The sequence below is a fragment of the Columba livia genome, chromosome 2, assembly GCF_036013475.1.
Source record: "Columba livia isolate bColLiv1 breed racing homer chromosome 2, bColLiv1.pat.W.v2, whole genome shotgun sequence".
Lineage (NCBI taxonomy): Eukaryota > Metazoa > Chordata > Aves > Columbiformes > Columbidae > Columba > Columba livia.
This window is the reverse complement of record NC_088603.1, coordinates 160170089-160192009: the sequence shown is the minus strand read 5'-3', so window position 1 is coordinate 160192009 and position 21921 is coordinate 160170089. Positions and strand designations below refer to the sequence as shown.

The following is a 21921-nucleotide window of genomic DNA, read 5'->3' as shown; positions in this document are numbered from 1 at the left end:
TATGAGGTTGTTAATATATTAGATTTCCATAGCAGGTTTATATTGGTGCCTGTATGTATGAAAGGGTAGCTAATGAAATAATCACAGTGAATAATGCATTCATTTAATTTAGCTTTTTCCGCTTCCTAAATACCCACAAACAGCTCACGGACTCATCTGGTGTGTTCACTGGAGCCTGGACTTTTCTGCCTTTTATTGAACAGTGCTTTACACCATGCATGGCCCAAAGAGCAGGTGCATCACTTCAAACGAGAAACATCCCCAGATGAAGGGCAATCCAAATCTGCTCCTATTTTAATATTGTTATTAACTTTCCAATTACTTTATTCTCTGTGCACCGACAATCCAGCTCTGTTATACCCCGCCAAGAGAGTTGCAGAGAGAATATTTCATACAAGGTATTGGGGCAAACTTTCTCAAGTTCTCTCTATAATCAACAGAGAGATAAAAGAAGTGAAGGTCCTCTAAGGGGCAAGTTGGAAACAACTAAATAAGGCTCCCGTCTCTCTCCAGTAGTTACAGAGGAAGCCTAGGGAGATTAAACTCAGCAGGCTAAAATTAGACTTTGTGAATAAACCCTGTATTCTCATTCTTCTTCCCTGGCTGCATGAGCACACAAATGCTTCTGGAATAAATGCTGGCTGAATAAATTTAAAATTCATTTTAAAGGTTCCCGTTTCTGACATTAAAACATTCATTTTTAGTTGCACTCTCCCATTAATAGAGCTTGAACGTTGTCAGTGTAGCTGACCACGAACAGCGACAGTTCTACTAAGAGACACTTGCATGGTTTTCTCTCGTGCCCAGACAGAAGTTGGGTGAGTTGTGTGCATTTCTCCAGGTAATCACACCCATCTCTCTACAGCCTGGTTTTGTGATATATCTATAAAGTCACTTGTATTAGAAAGTCAACAGTTTCTGAAAGATGCAACCACAGTAATCATAGCAATTTCCTCTGCTTAAGTATAGGGCAAAACCTATTATGTCTTGGATATTATTTCGCAGGAACTGTGAGCACTGATTAATTTGTGGCAATCGATCTACAGTATGTGTGCTGGGCTCCTCTTAATGTTCAACAGGTCTATTTTTTTCCTCCCTTTTTCTGTTTTTCTCTCTTTTTTTTTTTTCCCTTCGTTTTTGTGTTTGCAACACTGAACCATACTTCTTGCCTCTGCTAAAGGAAACACGTTTCTTTATACCATCTCCTCAGATCCAAACATCTCCAAGGCCATTACTCATTCCGATTATCTTCAAATCTACCTTCCAACACGGTTCCCAAGCCCAGGCCAGAAGCGGCTAGCTAAAGGGAAGGGGCACCAAAGCTCTCAAAAGTGCTTCCACACTCTCGGCGGGTGCACTTTGGAAGGAGAACAAAATCGTTGAGCACAGAGAAGGCTTAAAAGTGCTGCACACACACACACAGACACAAAAGAGGGGGAAAATAGAGAAAAGAAAGAAAAAAACAAAGAACATCAACAAAACTTTTTTTTTTTTTTTTCCTTTGTAGGTTTTGTTTTCAAAGTACAACTATGAATGTGATCAATAACCAGCTGATATGTATTAAATAAGGTCATTCTCTATGCAGTTTAGATTAGAGAGGGAGAGACTGATAGACAGTAACTTGCTGCTCGGTTAATCCAATAAACCATTTATTTTAGCGCTGACTTTCAAGTGGAATTATCTTGTTACAGAGCCTGCCTGCAGTTTGGGTATTTTCTTTAGTTCTCTCTTTGTGAAGAAGGCATCACCTAGAACAAAGCACTTGCTTGATAGCAGTTGCTTTAAGCAGTGCATCAAGGTCACTTCTTTGCCTTCCTGTTCAACTCACTGGCAACTGGCACCTCTTGTCTTAAATCTCTTATGACCATGGCACTGCTCAGGCATTGAGATTTCCCTCTTTGCTGCACCAGGGGACCGTGTAAACAGCACTGATAAAACATGAACCTTCACAGGTCCCTGCACTTCTCTCCTGGCTGGGTAAGAGCTTGCTTCTGCCTTCATTTTGCTGCCATCACTCAATGAAAAACGACTTCCACCAGAACTACTCAATAGTGTAATGGCAGGGATATTGAACCTCATCTGTTCCTTCCTCCTCTGCCCTCTGACATACGATTTTAAGGCCCAAGGCTTTTGCAGCACTGTAGTGGATAAAGCAACTTAACCTCTCTGTGAAGCCTGGGAATGCAGCAAACAAGGCTGGTATCCACCAGGCTCCCTCTGCTTTCATAGGTAGGGTATATCCTATGTTTTCTCCACCAGCTTCCTGAGGTTTTAGTCTCAGAATACCTCTTGCTCTCCTTGTCTCTTTGTAAAAAATTTCTTCCTTCAAGAACACAATCGTTATCCACAGTGATAAATCAAATGCTGTCAATGGACAAGTGGGAGCACACAACACTGTCTTTCCTAGCAGCAGGTAAGGAGAGAGTTTCTCTGACTGCAACAGCAAGCCAAGTAAGGCAGGGGAAAAAAACACACTAACATCAGCAACCAGGTTGACCTGTGCATCTGATTTGACCCAGAGTATCAGCGTGCCATTTCTGTCCTTTGCTCACAGCACAGCATAACTCAGGGATAAAGTCTGACCAGGCTGCAGAGTCCTTTTTAGAAATGAAGTTGAAGGGGAAGGTCTTATTCTGCTGGAGCCAATGACAAAATAGCCATTGTCAACACAGTTTGTAAATAACTCAACATAGATTCCTGCATGGTAGCAGCTGCCCCAGACAATCCTTAGAGAGGCCAGGGTGATAAGAACTATGGAGTCAGCTCTTCAATTTAAAATACAGAATAAAACCAAGTAGACCAAGCACCAGACTTCAGGAATGGAGGTTGGGGTAGTGGCTGTGGAGGAGATAAAGAACCTCAGGTGACATCAGAAAAGTTTCTTGCAGAAGAGATATCTGTATTTACCAATCCTCTTCTTTATACATCCATACATCTAATAACCTGTTGACTGCTATATCTCCAAAGACCCTTTCCTTAAAAGTATCACAAACCTTTGTTGTCCCTCAGACATCTGCCAGTCATTTTCATGACTTCTCTGTCACACAGCCCATGACAAGTGCTACGCTCAGCAATGGTGAGTCTCCCCCTTCGATCCAGCTGTTGTCTCTAGGAGTTAGTGAGAAGAATCACTTTGCTCTCCCTAATCTTTGGCAGGATACATCAGCCTGGGATGAAGCCATTTTAACAAAGAGATGAACTTCTAACCTTCCCCCATACTAACGTAGTGCTGCTTCTTGGATATTTTGTCTCTGCTGCACTGAATGACAAGGCAGAGAGATTAAACCAACTGTTCAGTAGTTTTTTTTTTCTTTTTTAATTTTGTTCAAATTTGCTTTTGCTTTTTGTTTCCATCTCCAATCTTTTTTTTGCATTCCTTGCCTGGTTATTGATCACGACTTTCAGTCACTTTTTTTCCTTTTTTTCATTCTTTACTTAGATGTATTGATAAGGCATACCCTGCCCGTTCCTTCAGTTTCTTATCTGTTATTCCATCTTTGGATACAAGTTTGTTAAAAACCAGAATGCCAATAACCATGTTCACCTGTTGAAAGAGAAACAACACATATTTTTTTTTTTTTCTCAAGTGGGTGAAGTGAAACTTGATAGCACAGAAGGTAAAAAACCCAACATTTGACGAGCTTAGTCTTTCCCATTTCTCCCAAAGTCAGGTAGCGTGGTCACACTTCTGCAGGCCACCACCCCTTCTGTCCCCTTCCACTCATCCCACCTCCCTTGGCCATGCATCAGTGAGTCCAGGAGAGCAGAATGTAGCTGGCAGCAGATTTGAGAGGTCTCCATGAACAAGGATAAGACTGTAATGATTGTTGTAAGGCTGTTTGAAGCCCAATAGATGCTTGGCGTCTAGCAAGGCAAACTCTAGGCACAAGAACAATTTTTCAGGTAATAGAAATAGAAGGTGGCAAATAGAGGGGAGAACAGTGGGTTGACACTGTCTACTTTGAAAAGTGCCTTCTGGAGTCTGTGCTACCAAAGCAGCAACATTAAGAGCAAGAGGTGGTGTGGTGCAGACAGCTTGTCATAGTTCTTGCTTGGTGAACCAGAACCTCTGCTCTCAGAAAAAAGAGGTGGAGGGGTACTGCAGCAAGTAAAACCACCAGCTACTATAGCGAGATGTCTTGAGAGATACTGTAGATGACACCTCACATGGATTATCCATCTAATAATTCAAAAAATAATCAGTGGGCAGGATAACTGCAGGCAGTTCTGCTTTGTTAAGGTGAGAGCATTGTTGTCTGTATCAATCATGTATAAATATTCACAGTAAAGTGTAGGCTGTGCAGAGTTGGGATCTTGCAAAGTGAGCCTAAACTTCTCACTGTGTCTTTCTGACTGCATTCACTGCTGCCAGCTGCATCTGTTTTACAAACCTCATCCAAACCTCAGCAAACTCTGAATGTGAACACATTAGTAACATATGAGCACCACCCTCTTTGTGGAGGCACAGCACTGATGGTGGAAAAAAGTGACATTGTCCTGGTTTTGCTCACAGTGAAACATCTGGTGTTGGTAAAACGATGTGCTAGATGCTATTCTGCATGTGGAACTTGCAAATAAATGTTTAAGGACAGATTCAGAGATGTACAACATCACATGTTAGCTGAGAGCCTTGGTGAGTTTAATAGATCCTTGAAAGGTAGTCTCAAGAGACATCTAGTACAATACATACCCCAAAGGAAGGGAGATGTCTGCAGCACACTAAGCCTCAATCTAATTATCTAAATCATTCTCAAGAATGAGCAATCTTTCTGAGTTTTGATTGCTGGTTTCAGCGGGACATGACCCAGCTCACTGATGCAGAGTCCGCAGCTGGGAATAAATGGAAGAACTCACAAATAGCAGTTATTTTCTTTTGTATCAGCTGCTGGGTCAGTGGACTACTTTCCACAGCTGTGAGTCCATTTCTAGAGCATATCACAGTATTGTTCCAGAAGAGACAACACTGGCAAATCATATGCAGTAACTCAGCCAAGGATCAGCAGGAAATCAAACCCTGGTTATGTGCTTGAAGAGAGAGCTCACTTTCAGTTCACTGATCCTTCTTCACCGTGCTGAAGGCTGGTGAGTACAAGAGATACTTTTGTTTAAGATGCAGGAAGGCAGTAAGAAAGATGGAGTTGAAGTCTGGCAGGCTGGATGGCTCCTGAGGCTGGGCATGACATGCTGCTTTAATAAACAAATCCAATACGTTGACTATGATGATCAGCATCCTGCAGAAACCTGTTGCCTTCAGCATGCACAGAATTATCACTGGGTTGCTTCCCTTGAGTTAGGTGAGTAAAACTGCTTGCAACAGGTCTGAATTTCAGTTTGCCAGGATTTCTAGGGCTAAATGTCAAAACTTTCCAGTCATTCAGTGCTAGTGGACTGGCTGCAGGTCCCAATTATTGCTGGTGCTGCAGGTCCACCCTCTTAAGAATATTATTTTGAGTATTCTCCAAGCCAAAGCCCTTTTTCCAATGTAGAGAATAGCAAGAGAGGGTGTGGAGGAAGAAGGTTACTATAGGAAACAGAAAAATCATGTTGATAGGAGAACTGCCATACAGAGATACTTGAATGCCTTGGGAGGAGTGAGCACAAGTCTAGCTTGGCCAGGGCTAAGGTGGAGGTAACAAACCCAGCTGGAGCCAAGTCAGCTCTGTGCAAAGTTACTTGGATGTCTATGCATCACACTCGGAGTTTTATGTGAAAAAGAGTTCATGCATTGAGTCAAGTGGCACCTCGATCTGTGCATCCCCGCACAACAGGGTATTGTCTCTGGAGAAGACCTGTCCTGAGTGCAGTACAGCTGCACATCCCCTGTGCAGCCCTGCAAGAACCTGACTGTCTTCATGCTGAGTCAGGTGGAATGTTTCCCCATCACTGGCATGGCCAACATGGCATCAGGACAAAACACACGGAAAACAGACAGCTGTTCAGTCTTGTGGACAACCCATGCTTGAGAACTGCGTGTTCAACTTCTTGCTCAGTTACAAGGTCACAGGGTTAATCTGGGCTATTTATTGAGCTTATAGTTTCTCAGGATCCCGTATATAAAAAAGCTTCCAATGTTGCTTCTTCCTCTCCTTCTCTAAGCTCCCCAGGATATATATAGCATGTTGGGCAGCATTCACTTCTCACTTTAGCCAATGAGTCAGGTAATCTAAACTAGGTGTGCAAGATCTCTCTGTATGCGCTGAATAGATATGGACACCCCCAGAGATGATTCTCCACTTCCTAAGATCAGCTGTATGAACCAGAATTTGCAGGTGTTGACCTCTCTGTAAGAACACCTCTATTTCCAGCTTCAATGATGACTGAAAACTGAGATGACAAATGGAAGCAGGTTTGTGTGTTTTCTTGCACTTTAAAAAACACTAAGGAAAGATGAAGAATTACTTCCCTTGTTGTTGGCACAACAAAAGCATGATGGCTTGAGGCAGCAGATTGACTCCTCCTTCTCTGGGAACTCCCAAAGCTCCCTCCCTCCTAATCACTGCTGCCTATTGAGCATTCCAGCCACTGAGCCAGAGCTACCGGCTCTTACGTTGTTTGGGCAAAGAGCTAGTTCATCTGAAAACACTAAGCCACTTAGTACTCCTGTCAATTATCCTGGCTAAAAAAGAAAACCCTGACCTCCATCAGCTACATTATGGAGGGAAATCCAACTATCATGTGCCTACAGAGATCTAATGACTGGATGGCATGAACATCTGCTTATCCCCTCTCTTTGCTGACTGCTATCAGAAGGTGCAAGTATGTATTGAAAGCCCTATGGTAAAAAAAGACCCTAACTGATATAAGCTTTACTTTATTATAGAGGAGGGGTAACTGCTGGCTTGTCTTTTTGTCATCATGATGAAATGATGGCACCAATGTGGTTTGATGTGTGACGACGGCAGTGAGAATAGAGGCAGCAAGAGCTTTTGTGCAGTTATTCTTCTGTAATCCTGATCCTGCTGCAGGGCAGTTATAACCCCCTCGGCAATGCATGAAACAAAAGCCTGATCCAAAAAAGAAATTGTGCATGTCAACAAGCCCATTCCTGTGGGACCCTCTAGGGCACCTGAGCCTTAGAAGACATACAGACCCTCCACTGGATAAAACGTAGGGCTGGAGAGAAACCGCAGACTGTCACTTATATGTAGGGGACCAAATGTGGCATTAATCTTGTCTGAAATTGCTTCAGGAGGGATTTCCTAGAAGACTGGCAGTTGTCAAGTTCTTTGAACCCTGACAGTTGAGATTTCTTGTGGCCAGTGAGTCTTTGACAGCAGGGAACCTTGATGAAAGGTATGTCATGCCTTGAGTGACACCTTCAACTCAAGTAGTAACTGGCCAATAACATAGCACTTTGGTGCCATGTTGAGACAATGGTGAGGGGACAATAGAACAGACTCCCACCATGCATGAGCTGGTCGGATGTTCACTTTAACCATGACATCTTTTTGAACTAGAAGCAAACATGATGTTTTTAAGGTCCCAGAGGCACTGATTTGAAGACCTGCATGTCACCTGCAACCATGGAAGCTGCTCACGTGCACTGGCCATCTAAGACAGACTAGGAATAAATGCTGGCTGTGGAGGTACAGCCTGGTCTGAAAGCAACTGCTGGTTGCAGAAACTGCTGTTTCTGAAGGACTTAATGTCAGAGTTTTCCACCATCATCCTGCTTTTCCATCCAGATAGGGAAAAACCAAGGCATCATTAATCAGACATCTAGGGCACTCCAGAGAGGGCTGAGGTGGAAGGCTGAGAGCTGAGGCATATTATATTTTGGAATCAAACCCATCCCAGATTGCTGTCCTCTAATACTTTGATCTTCATTCCTGAAGGAGAAAGCTATTCAAAACGTGAATGAAAATAAAGAGGGGCAGTCTTGGGTTGAAAGAACAAGTAAAGTGCTATAAGAGAAAAAAAAAATAGCTTTCAGCTGAGCTTAAATACCAATACGACAGCAGCCGCCGGTCCCACGAAGGCATAGAGAAGACCTCCCTCTAATGACAGCCAGCAGCTGGAAAATGAAGAGAGAAAAAAAAAGAAAGTTACCCAGTGGCTAACATCACTGACAGACATGTCTCTTTGCCTGCAGAGTTCATCCTGGGAGGTGAAACCCCATGGTAAAAAGAAGTCTCAGACTTTACAGAAGCAAGTTTTGCTTCCTTTTTCTCCTGAACTTGTACAAAGGCTCGTTTGCCCATAGGTCTGCCTGTAGATTGGCATTTGACTGTTGACAGAAGAATGTATGCAAAATTTATGATGGCACACTGTTTCAGACTAGGTCCTGGAAGCAATTTCATTAGCTTGTGGGCAAGATGATGCTCATGTCCTACTCACTCAGGCAAAGAAGTGGAAACAGTGGAAACTGTCCCTCGTTCACTTGCTAACCACTATGCCTGCCAGGAGCTCAGGTCCTGGAGTGCAGCTCATTTCTTCTCCTTGATCCTCCCTTTTGGGCTTGTTGCCCTGGGGAAATTTTGCAACACAGTAGCAAGGTGGAAATTCATAGTGCCCCTTAAGTGGGTGCTCTTAAAGAACGAGCGGAACATGAAGTTCCTGGTGCCTCTTCTGGAAACCAGCTTGTTCCTTCTCCCTCACACCATGTAACTTGAGGACTTCTCCTTCCTCCACTGACCACATGCGGAATTAGGGCTCCTAAACTGCCTGGTGCCCATATCCTGTAAAACTCTTCTGACTAAGTGCTGATGTGTACCATATTGGTGCCTACCACAGAGCCAGTTTCTCTTGATGGCATTTCTAGTCATTAGAGATCCAATCCACAAGATCCAAAGGAGTCCAGGATGAGGTATCTACATTCAAATCAGATTAATCACATCCTGAATTCCATTGACTGCTTTGATCAGATCTTTACCATCTAAGTAAGCAATACACCTAACCCAGTTGGAGACAACACTGGGAAAGTGAATCTTGTCTCTCATGTAAATAGTAGGAATATGTTTCAGGGGTCCTCACGATGCTCCTGCTGCACCATAAATTCACATGCAGATATCACTACACACTGACATCCCCATACTGACAAACCTGGTGTAAAAAAAAAAAAAAAAAAACAAAAAAACAAAAAAAAAAAAACAAAAAACAAAAAACAAGCAAAGAGAGGTGGGGGACATCTCACCTCTCTCCCATTCTCACAGCTGAGCCGCTTGGGATGTCTGGAGAGCCAAAAGGAACTTTCAGGCTTGACCATAAAATCAGGAAGGAGACCCTTTTACACTGTGAGGTCAACCAAGCACTGACACAAGCTGATCAGGGGTGTTGTGGACTCTCCAACCCTGGAGATATTCTAAAGCAGTCTGGACATCATCCTGGGCAGCCAGCTCTGGGTAGCCCTGCTTGAGTGAGGTGGTTGGACCAGCAATTCAGAGCATGGACACATAAATTCCAGGGCAAGAGAGGATGCAAATTTACACTGCACACAGGAACCCCACAGAAAGTTTGCGTGCTTTGACATTGCAGTGCCCTGGAGAAAATGTGTGATGCAGTAATCTTGTTTCAGCAGTAAACTACCGTACCTTTGCCACAGAATAAGAGCAGGCAACCACAATGGAGAGAAGACTTTCTCAAAGCTCTTAACCCAGCTAACCCTGTGGTAATTCAGTTACGTGCCTGTACTCTCGGCAATATGGTTTCATTCTGCATCAGAAGAAAACTGATGTTGCCTTTCAGAGTCTCCCAGGAAACAAAGCCTTCCTGGAAAAATTTCTGGTTTGTTGATCAGCCTCATATGTTTTTGTTAGCAATTCTGACTTGCAGAAAGTGTTATTTTTTCACCCCAAAACACAGAACATTTGGGAAAAGAAAAAAATAAGTATTTAAAATCAAGAACTGAAAGCAGGACATTCTGTTTTTCTCTGAGGCCTGCATCTTGTTTATTTCTAAATTAAACCTGTAATGTGTTAATTTAATCAATTCTGATTTCTTCCTGATAGCAAGTTGCTCTATCACAAATTGTTTGAGCAGCTGTAATAATAAAACAAGTAATCAGCTGGGGAGGGAGGGAATAAGAATGAAGCTTTGGAGGGCTGCAGTAACTAGAGGTCTCCCTAAATGCAAGGAGAGGGCAGGAAGAACCAGTTGGGCTCCCAAATCCCAGTCCTTGCCTGGAACCTCTTCACAAATGCTCAATCCTAATTTCAACACTGTTTTTCTCAGGGTTTCTTCCAACTGACAGTTCAGTTGAAGAATGGACCTGACAGTCCTGCGTTCCAATTAGCAATGAGGATGTGGTACAATGAGGACTCTCCTCCATGTCAGGTCACTGGCAGCCTCTCTTCCCCTCTGAGCATCAGGATTTCTGAAGGCGAGTTCACACATCACCAAACACTGGTCCTTATCCCTTCTGACTGCCTGACCTCCCTGCCAGAGCATTTAATCAAAGTGTTTCCAAAGCTGTCAGAGGTGGTGGCTGACAGCAAGGGAAGGAAAAGGGTGAAGTGATATCTGAGAAGGGGAACTGACAGCAGACTCCAGCAATATATTAATCTAGTGGAGACGCTTTTAGCCTTCTGCCTACTAGGCACAGAAAGATTTGCATTTCGCTAAGAGGTTCCCCAGGACTTGTCAAGGGATCTCTTAATAGATCTTTTAAATAAAATTACCACTAGAAGGGAGTGAGTGGTTTAACAATGCTCAGCAATGCCAGACTACTGCTTCCAAGCAGCACTTCCCCAATTGACAGCTGCTCTTGTGTTCAGCGCCAAAGACCTCTTTGCAAAACATCTGATCCTTTTGTGAATCTGCCACAGCAAAGACATGAGGTTGGATGGCTTTTGTCCTGGTTCTGCGAAGGGCTGGCTTCTACCAAAACCTTCTTGATTACACCGTACAGCACTGCCAACAGGTCTCACCTCGCTCATGTGCAAAATTAAACAGCCCCAGTGAGACAACCAAGATGTTTGTATACCTAAGACTACAGCTGGGCATCAGGGATGTCCTGCCAGTGTTAATTTAGAGATTAATACAGAAGCTGCTGAGATACCTGTGGTTGACAGAAGCCCTGATGCAACGACACACAAAGACCTCTGGAAGTTTGTAGTGTCCTGGCACTGCCCTCAGAAAAAATTTTGTAGGCTCTCTTGTGGGGAAGGATATGAGTCCCCAGCTACCAGTAGCACAACCTCAATTACTCCCTTCAAGCTTTAGGAGGCAGTTGTTCAAGATTTAAAGGTCCAGAGTCAGTCTCTGGAGTAGTGGCTAAAAGGAAAGTTATTATTTAGGCATTCAGCCCATTACAAGGAGGTGAGCAGTGGCAGGTCCTCTGGAACTCCATTACGTTTAAGACTTTCTTTAGGACTAGAAGTACAGCCTAAACCCTACTCCAGCAAGTCTCAAAAAATCTGCCAAATCTCCTTTCAAATATTGTTCATATAAGTAAAAGGAAAAATCCCCTTGTGTCCTCCTCCCCTCATTGTAGATGGAGAGTTCACACCACTGCAGAAGTGTCCTTAGCAATTAAGGCCTCTGAGTGAATGGCTGCTGGGGAATCACTGCTCAGAAAACAAGAGAGACAAAGCCCAAATCCTGCAGTACATATTCAAGTTTTACTTTTAATCTCCCCCTTCTCGTCTTACCACTTGGTGACTCAGTCTGGCCAGCTAAAAGGTAAATATTAAACGTTATCTTCAACCTTCCCACATTTAGCACTGTGTATGTTCTCTCTGTGTTATGCCTTGGAGACATGGCCTTCACCTGCCACCACATCTTGATGGGACAGGTCTCCATACTGCTGACCAGTTGTGTTTCACCATTACAGAACAGCTTCATCCCACGTACAAAAATAAGACAGGACAAAGGTGGGTGAAATCTTGCTTAGGGCCCAGGTAAACCACACTGTTGGAGGTTCCTTCCTTAACTTGCTCCCCTGCAGCTGGCCACCTTGGTGTACCCTGCAGGTACACAGTTTCAGTCATCATGAAAATAAGACATGTCAAGCATTTCATGCACTGTCCCTTCCACCAGCTTTGCCCTGGGAATCTGTATTATGAAGATTAGTGCTACAATGCCTTCAACAGTTGCAATTGTCCCCAAAATTCTCTCGTGATCGTGTTCCACAGATGGATGCCAGGATTTGTGAGTGAGATGAGAAAAAAAATCTTATGTTGAGTGTTGAATGCTGTGCTCAGCTAAATATTCAGAGCCCTGTGCTGTCTTAATGCTAATTTCCACAAGAAAATCAATGGATACTAACGCACTGCTCTCAGGATCAAGAAACTGAAGGGCTGGAAGAAGCTTTGGAAGACACTATGAAGTCCCTTGTGGTTTATCATGTCAGCTCCTGTCCCCTGCTTCACAGGGAGGGATATGTTGTGGCTAGTATCTTTTCTTCTTTCTGCAAGATGGAAACATCATGTCTTGAAAGTCTGTCACTGTCCAGTTGAAATGTCCTGTGCCTGCCCTATACTTACTAGAGACAAACCTAAACCAGCTCCTGAGCTCTGGCTCTAGCCTTTGCAACTACCTCACACATTTCTGCAATGCCCAGAAACCAAAAAACATCATGGGACAAGCTTGGATCCAAGTCTGTTTTCTGTTTGTATGCCTTTCACTTTAAAAAGTGTTAAATCCAGGTCTGAACAACCTCAAATTTTCAAGTTCAGCTCTGAAATTAGTACTATGTAACGTCTGAAATTAGTGCTATATAATGCTGACTTGGCTCTAGAGGAGGGCTAAAAACCAAGGGCCTCCCAACACATAAATGTAAGAGAGCTTTTATGACTTCTGAGCAGGAAAACAAGGATAAGTATGAATGCACTGCAGTCGGTCTGGGCACCCTGCCTAGCTTGGCCCATATGAATATTTGTTTCGGGTTTTAAAATGCACCAATGTGCAAATGTAACTCTTGTTCCAGTGATGCTGTGATCCAGGGAACTGCTTGAGAGAGTCCAGTGTAGCCACGAAGATGATTAAGGGAGTGGAGCATCTCCCTTATGAGGAAGGCTGAGGGAGCTGGGGCTCTTGAGCTTGGAGGAGACCGAGGGGTGACCTCATTAAATGTTTATAAATATGTGAAGGGTGAGTGTCAGGAGGATGGAGCCAGGCTTTTCTCAGTGACAACCAATGACAGTGCAAGGGGCAATGGCTACAAACTGGAACACAGGAGGTTCCACTTAAATTTGAGAAAAAACTTCTTCATAGTGAGGGTGCCAGAGCCTGGCCCAGGCTGCCCAGGGTGGTTGTGGAGTCTCCTTCTCTGGAGACATTTAAACCTGCCTGGACACCTTTCTGTGTAATCTCATCTGGGTGTTCCTGCTTTGGTGGGGGGATTGGACTGGATGATCTCTTGAGGTCCCTTCCAGTCCCTAACATTCTGTGAGACTGTGATGTTCAGCACCACTTTGTGCTCAGCATCATGGCTTATGAACCCACCAAGCCATCCACCTGGTGCAAAAACCAACTTGCCCCTCACTCCATGGAGATAGGACTGGGACCTCTTAACCAGCACACATGGGGACATCCATGCTGCTTGGGGCAGAGATGCAGGCTTGAATGCATAACTGTAAGTCATGTCTCTTTAGCTTTGGCTCTCGATAAGGCCAAAAACAGGAATTACAATAAGACGGTTGTGTTAGGAATGTCTAATGGGCTCTCAGTGGAACTCTCACAACTTTGCTGGGACTCACCAGGATTCATAGAATCATAGACTCATAGAATAGTTCGCTTTGGAAGGGACCTTCAAAGATCATCTAGTACACCCCCTGTACAATCAACAGGGAGATCTTCACCCAGCTCAGGTTGCTCAGAGCCCCATCCAGCCTCACCTGGGATGTCTCCAGGGATGGAGCATCCACCACCTCTCTAGGCAATCTGATCCCAGTTTACCACATATGGGGCTGCAGCATAGGAGATGAAAGAAGGACCAAACTGAACTTGCTGGGGTGTGAAGACCCCCTGTTATTTTAGTGACAAGCACTGTGATAGCAGAATGGGGAGACTGTGTCACTTGGGCTGCGGTTCATGGTGAGAGCAGAGAATCCTCTGCTACCCTCAGGCAACCAGCCAGACCATCAGGCTGCGAGGCCAGCAACATCCAGCCATTGGGTGCAAGGAATGACAGAGATTTTAGGGCTGAAACAAGTCACAGGATTAGCAGCAGCAAAAGAGTAGAACTGGTGTGGTTAAACATCCCCTGGAAATGATGGAAAGTTGGGGCAGCTTGTTTACCACCTCGCCGGTGTGACAATCTGAGAGCAAAGCAGGAGGCCAGCAGGTTTTGTCACGAGTTGACACTTTTGGCTGCAGTCTGGGAGGGCTTTGCTCTGGGAAAAGGGGAAAGTTATTGGCACACAATGCTCCAGGGCAGTGAAACAGGGTGTGATTTCCTGCACGTTCCTCCCTTCCTCATCCAGGTTCTTTTGTGTGGTCAACGTCAAAGGGAAAACTGTGCTGTGGCTCTTAAGCATTAACAAGAAATGAGCTACCGAGCTTTTTTGCACCAGTTCCCACCAGTCTATGAGCAGAAAAGGAAGCAGAAATATTTAGGATATCCTTTTCATTTCCCTGATGCTTGCTCAACAAGTGATAGGACAAGAGGAAATGGCCTCAAGTTGCACCAGGGAACGTTCAGGTTGGATATTAGAAAAAAATTCTTCCCAGAAAGAGTTCTGAAGTGTTGGAACAGGCTGCCCGGGGAAGTGGTGCAGTCACCACCACTGGAGGGGTTTAAAAGGCACATAGACAAGTTTCTTAGGGACACAGTTCATTGCTAGAGTTACGCTATGTTATGGTTGGACTCAATGATCTTGAGAGTCTCTTCCAACTGGAATGATTCTGTGATTCTATGATTCATTATGAATTGTTCTCATGGACTTGCATGGCATAAAGTACCAGAAACAGCAGACCCATAGAAAAAAAGCTAAAGGGAATTTGCGATCTCAGCAGCAATCCAGAAAACCAGGCTGTGTGTTGTCCTCCTTTGAGTCATACAACAAACACTGGATTCATCTCCACCAGAACACACTGAGCTGGGTTGGGCAAGTCCAGACAGGTACAGCCAATGAACACAGATACCAGCACAGGCTTCAGCAACTGTATCTATGGATTTGTGTTTGAGATATCCACTTTCCTGAGCACCCTGTTTTGTACAGGAATTTAGACTGCAGTGATTTAGACTGCAGAATAAACTGAGAATGCTAATGCTGCTGCTGTGTTGTTTTAATACTCTCCTGCAATCTAAATGCAAACCCTGGACCATTTGGTCGTGGGTGTGCAGAATTATGGTGGGAATTGAGAAAGAGCAGGGATTTCACATGACATTTTCTCAGTGGACCTGTCGAACTCTCATCTATTGCTGGCCACATCTCCAGCTTCTGTCTTCAATGTTGTTCACAGAGAACACAAATGACTGGCCGAGAAGGCTCTGGATAATGACAGGTTGCAGTAGGGAAGGGCCTGATTTATTGCTAAATAAAATATTATCATTTTGTTGCCACTATGCATAGAATTTCTAAGCTAACTTTTCCACAACACAAAAATTAACTCTTTGTTTTTCTTCCTTTTTTTTTAGTTGTACTAATGTTCAGCTCTGAGTGATTCCAGCCTTGCCTTATTATATTTTTTACCTCTGCACAGTCTTATTCTGTTATTTCTACCCTGCTTTCCTTCCCTCATTATATACAAATAAGAGTTTCCTAAATGCAAATCCTGTGGAATTCAGAAAATGAGCAAATCCAGATTGCTTTCACAACCTTGGTTTGAAAAACTCGTGCTCATTCTAGTGCCTAAAAGTGAGCTGAGCTATTTCGAAAACCTGGGACCAATCAAGTAAAGCATTAAATGGATAAATACAAAAGCTATTTTTAAATATCCTAAATTTCAAATGTGCCACATTTCCTCCTAAAGAATATATTAAAAAAACACTCAGTAAGAGAGACTTAGATCAAAGTGATGTCATATATGCAACAGTTAAATCTAACTAGTCCCTATGAATTTGTTTTTAAAGGGATAAACAATTCACCTGGGCCACCTGATGGCTTGAAGAGACAGGGAGGCATAATCCCTGCTTCTCTCTGCCATGGGCAGCACATCAGAATTTAGCTCCTGCCTTGATCTTGTGGGTCAATAACTGGATTTTGACAAAAGGGATGGAGAGTCAGATAGGAAGAATAAAGGAAAAAGAGCTTTACTCACTAGTTCACGGTGCCGTACCCCTTGGCTTTAGTAAATCCCACAGAAATGGCAACCACCAAGGCAGGGAGCCCTATGGAAGTGAAACAAGAGAAAACTGGTCATTTAAGCATATGTGCATCTCTTCTCCCACTCAACCACATAATATACCCCATTCTTCCAAGTGTTATCCTAGCACCATCTGTTCTACCCTGAATCTTCTGCAGAGACTGAATTCAGGACCTTCAGAGCCAAAAGTACGAACCCTTATTACCTCTGCTAATGAAGTAAATGCCATCAGCTGTAATTAGCTCATATCCTGTTGTGGTCTCAGCAGTTGTGTAGGGACTGACAGTACATGCAGATGCATAAAATACATTTATTTTATTCTTAGATGCACAGGCTGCCCAGGAATATATTAAGGTGTCTCCTGAAGATGGAGTATTCAGCCACAACCTAACACAAAAAAACTAGCAAGGAGGAGATTAAAGGCTATGTTTGCCCTTAAAATAAAGTACCATGAACAATCCAGGTTCAAATCTCACCCTAAGTGAGACAGGAAAAGAAAAGGAAGCTGAATTCCCCCCCATCCCAAACAGGTCCCTTAAGTGCTGGGTCATGATCTATATATCTCAACACAATTGAGCAGATGCCTTTGAAAAATAATGGGAAAGAGCATCAGAACATCAGGTCTTTCTGTAAATCAGAATACTACTTCTCTTGACAGAGAACTGCTCTCTTTTTGTGTCCAAAAGTGGAATAAACTAAGAGAAACCAGCTGCCCTTAAGAAGACAGACTTTGTTATGCATGTTGCAAAGGACGAGCAAGTTAGTCTGTGACTGGGACACCACTATGTACAAAGTACAATGTATCTTCAGAGGTGCCAGCATGGGGTGTCATTTCAGGTGCATAAAGGGGTGGAAGTACAGCCTTGATCTTACTGTTAGAATTTTCCACAGAATTAGGGTAAGGAGCATAAAGAAATCCTACTGGTTATTGGCCTAAAACTCTTAAATTCTGAAATTCTTGGGCCCTTGAACACCTAGACAAAGCTAGCAAAAGACACTAAATCTTGCTAATAGTCTTCTGATCCTTCTTATCCCTGCCACAGTAAACTGCTCAAGGATCTACAGAGGAGATTGGGAACTTTTCTGGTTCACTAGCACCAACCCAGTTCTTCCCTTTCACTAAAGAAATGTCTGGATGTCGGCTAGTAACATCTGCTTCTTCAGCTAAAGGGGTCTCTGTGTGGCTTTTTATAGCCCTCCTTCCTTGTGACATGATGAATTAAGCTGTCTCAATGCTAAAGATGGGCAAATCCCACGAAGAATTAGCAGGATCAGTAGCCAGCCAGGATTAGTGTTTCTTGACAAGACCCTAATTCGTGTGCTGTAGAGGTCACAGCAGGTGGCTGCAGAAGATGCTGTAGATCGAAGAGTGTGTGTGCAGACACAGAATCCAAACTATAACCCTGGCAAGGTGGCCACTCAGCAATAAAAATCATTGCAAGATTGATTAATAGTGAGGGTCTGCAGCCAGCTGGGAGCTATAAGGCCAAATTGGATGGAATATACAGCATTTGAGATTTATCATAAGGAGAAATGTTTCTATTCCCATATAAAATTTCCAAGCACAGTTCACATTTGATCAGTACAAAACCAACAGGAAGTGGGTTTAAAAGATACATGTTTGGGGTTTGTTTGGTTTAATTTTCTTTTCTTTTTTTTTTTTTTCCTTTTCTTTTTTTTTTTTTTTTTTTTTTAATTAATGTTATTTTTGTCACTTGTTTCTCTTGCTGAGCCTCCTTCACACCTCCTCTGGATATATCCTGGTTCCTGAATTCACCATGATGCCATCACTATGGCATCCCATGACAAGCACACCAAGAAACCACATGTGGAAGGACTTTTACAGGAGTATAGTTTGATGCAACAGACCCTGTGAAAGAGGAAAAGTTGGCAAAGACTCTGCCAAAAATAGCAATTTGTTCCTTGCAAAATGTTTCTCTTAGACGTCATAATTATGCAGAAATACAGACTTGGGCTGTGAACTCGCTGGGTTACAGGGACTGGCTTGTACTGAGCCTGGCTAGGAGTCTCAGCTTGTACTGAAAATGGATCTGTACAAGCAGCATTTACTGAAGGTGGTAGCTATACCATGGTACCCTGTTTCTCTGAAAATAAGACAGGGTCTTACACAGTTTCTGTTGCAAAAGGTGCTTATTTTTTTACATGTATAGCTGCATGAACATTATTTAAATTAACTTTCTTAATGAACTGTAACTGGGGGTTATTTTTGGAGTATGACATCTATTTTGAGCATCCTCAAATATCCTGAAAAATCATGCTAGGGCTTATTTTTGGGGTAGGGCTTTTGGGGTAGGCTTTTTGGCTAGCTAAATCAAAGAGCATCCTAACGAGGGGTGCTGTACTCCTCTGTCTTGGGAGACCTGTTAATGGTCTAATCACAGTTAGATTTGATTAGATTGAAAATAAAAATATCAAAAATTTTAATCTACTTTTTGATTATTTGAAAGGAAGTTATTCCTAATTGTTCTGTTCCATATACTGTGTGTGTTTTTTATCTTTCTAGGCAGTTACTCATGCTATGTAGTCACTGGCAAGGTTTTTGGGGCTTTCTGCAGAAAGTGAGTTTTACATTCACAATTCCAAAGAAATGCATTAGAAACCTGTTTTGAAGAGTTTTGTACTTCCAGGTCAAAGGAGGATCATGTCGTGTGTTCATCATGTCCCACTAGAAAAGGTTGTTCGCTAATAATTACCAAGAGCTGCAACTCTTATGAATAACTGACAACCCACTCAGAGCTTGAGATATGGCAGCATTAAAAATCCAGTTGTGGAATCTATAACACGGTTGTGAAAAGACTGACAAAACTATTTCTATAGTGGGGTTAAATATGATGACTGAATTGTTTCTAGGGTACAGTTTGTTTACCTGTTCTAAATAATAACAGAAAAAAGTATCTATTTGCTAAAAACTCTTTTCTGGAAAGGCAAAGTTACATGCCCAAGAGGAGAAAAAAAAACGGGAATAAATGTCACTTCTGATGAAAACCACCGTAGCTTCAATGAGCTACAGCTGACAGCAACTGAGAACTTGGCAAAGATGTCTAGAAAAAGGGCTTAGAGAAATGCTAATATGTGAAGGGGGAGAGGGGGAGAATGAGCCTATGACAAAGTAAATTGTGCTAATGATTTCAGATTATGCTCTTTAAAGCATGTTTTCAGCTTCTTTCCTCTTACAAGTACCATTAATCCCAGCTCTACAGCTAAAGTCTAGCAGGATGCTAAATATCAGAAATTCCCTTGCTGCTTTAGCAAGCAAGAGTGTTCTTCATTTCTTGTCCTAACCTATTCTAAATGGTTATTATGCATCATTTATCAGCCGGTGCATCCTAGCTCAGACATGACTACATTTTACTAACAGTGCAAATTATGCTTCTACACATGTAGGGTGTTTTTTCTTTTAATCTGTACAGACTACAAATGTGAATGTTGCTCATCCAAAATTCCATTGGCTAATGCACCAGTCTGTCCCAGCTTTTAAAAAACAGAAAAAAAAAATCCCTTTTTATTACCTAGAAAAGCTATTAGTCTGTTGTGTTTGATATCCCTAATGTTCTTTGTGTCACAGAGTGTTTGTGTATCAACATATGCACAAACACACACAGGCACATGCAGCCTGTGCTTTGCACATATGCGACTACACTTCTGCTACACACAATCACTATAATTCAATAATACAATTTATCTTCTACTGTAAGCAAAAGCTAGGAGGGAAATCTTAAAGGGATGCAGGTGCTGGAATGAGGACGGCTCTTGATGTGCCAGAATAAATCACATCAGGGTGCTTTGTAAGCATCAGAAATATCTTGCCTGGGGTGAAATGCTAGACTTCAGTAGTAAAATGAGACACTAATACAGCCCAGACATACAACGCTTTCTCTCTCCCTTTCTCTTTTTTGCCTGCTTGCTTTTGAGCAACTTTTTGTTCAAACGCACGCGTGTTATTGCTTTGAAAGCCCAGGTTATGAATTTGTGTTTGTTTTCTACTACAGAATGCATCATTTAAGGCTAATAAATTAAACATATGGAAGAGGCAAAGGGAGAAAAATTAGCTACAAGCGTCTGCACCAGTCTCATAGTTTATTTGTCTACAAAAGGCCCTGCTGCCATGGAGACAGGATTTCAGAGCTTGTTTCACTCCAGATTGCACGTGGAAGGAGATAGCAAGAGAGAGAAAACAAGAAAGCCAGAAAGAGACTCAAATCCAGGAGAAACCACCCCCAGCACACCCTTTAAAAACTCATCCCCTCTCAACTCATCTATTTTGTGTGACCCTTGGGTGTACTGGGCAGCAGGCAGGAATTACAGCCCCCGCTTATGTTATTTTTAACCATCTCAAACCCTCTTGACACCCTCAAAAGTGTTGCAAGCAACTTCTGACAAATCTTCTACAGAGCATCAGTCCCTCTTGTGGCCGCGTATCCTGGGGGGAGACACCGTTTCACCACCCACCCTGGGGAGATGCCCCACAGAGCCAGGATCCTCACCCCATCCGAGACACAAGAAGCGCTTGCGGATGATGCGATTCCGTAACCGGCCCGTCACGGCCATGTAGGACTGCCAAGCCTCGGTCAGCACCCAGCAGAAAGAGGAGAGGAAGAAGAAGTGCAAGAAAGCTGCCACCAGCGTGCAAATCACCTGGAGAGAGGAGGGAAGGAGGACACATGAGAGGAGCAGCAGGCAGAGAGGAGAGTAGAAGGAGCAGGGAGATGCTTCCAAACCAGGCTCTGGAAGACAGGGTCATGGAGATCAGGAGATGAAAAGACATTCTAGGAGTCCCCCTACAAGCTTCGACCTAGCAAAGGACCAAATAGTTTGCTTCAAATTTAAGTACTGCATGGAAATTGGCTTTTCTTAAGCATGAGCTCTAAAATAATCCTAAGATGTTAGGGCAAGTGGTGATGATTTTAAACTAAAGGAGTGGAGATTCAGGCTGGACATGAGGAAGACATTTTTTACAATGAGGGTGGTGAAACCCTGGCCCAGGTTGCCCAGAGTGGTGGATGCCCCATCCCTGGAGGCATCCCAGGCCAGGCTGGATGGGGCTCTGAACAACCTGATCTGTGTGAAGACGTCCCTGCTTATGGTAAGGGTTGGACTGGATGAGCTTTCACTGTCCCTTCCAACCCAAACTATCCTATGATTCTATAGATTCTATAAGTCCACAATTATCACTTTTGTTGAAGTCGTGAGCCCACATCCCATCCTGGTGCTTTCTTGGCTTCAGTAAGATATATTTTTTTTCCAAGTGATCAAAGCCATTGCCACGATCCTTTCAGGGAGGACGGAGGAGTTAGTAAGCCATGCACTAATCTGAGCTCAAAAGGTCTGCAAAGCAGCATGCCGTTGACAGCCGAGCCATAGAAATGTAATCAGAGGAAGGCAATTTAGACAGTGTCCCTGCCAGGGAAGGATCGCTGAGGGAAAGAGTTAAGTGAAAGAGTTAAGCTGTGAGAGTCAGGTGAAAAAAAAAAAAAACACACAACAAAACCTAGATTAGAAGGAATTTCATAATGGTGAGCTCTACTACTCGGTGGGGAAATCTCTCAAAGGAAATGTAGGAGCTAAGCCATTTAAAATTAAACTGAGGAAAGTACTAGCAAATGCATTAAGAAGAACGATCTTGTAGTGCCAGGGAGATGGACTGGAAAGCTGACAAGCTCGTCTTTGTTTTTAACTCAGCAAGGCCAAATCTTTCACTGGTGCAAATTGGTG

The 21921-nt window shown here is 43.2% G+C and overlaps 1 protein-coding gene across 15 annotated transcripts in view; it reads right to left on the bottom strand.

The window, feature by feature from the left end:
- ADGRB1 (adhesion G protein-coupled receptor B1) overlaps positions 1–21921 on the bottom strand; it is a 290622-nt gene that overhangs the window by 36760 nt on the left and 231941 nt on the right. For all 15 annotated transcript variants that reach the window (XM_065054576.1, XM_065054578.1, XM_065054574.1 and 12 more), the window contains 4 exons: positions 20694–20844; positions 16144–16213; positions 7948–8014; positions 3459–3544 (listed from right to left, as the gene is read on the bottom strand). In XM_065054576.1, the coding sequence (XP_064910648.1) occupies positions 3459–3544; positions 7948–8014; positions 16144–16213; positions 20694–20844 (374 nt within the window). The remainder of the gene's footprint in view (positions 1–3458; positions 3545–7947; positions 8015–16143; positions 16214–20693; positions 20845–21921) is intronic.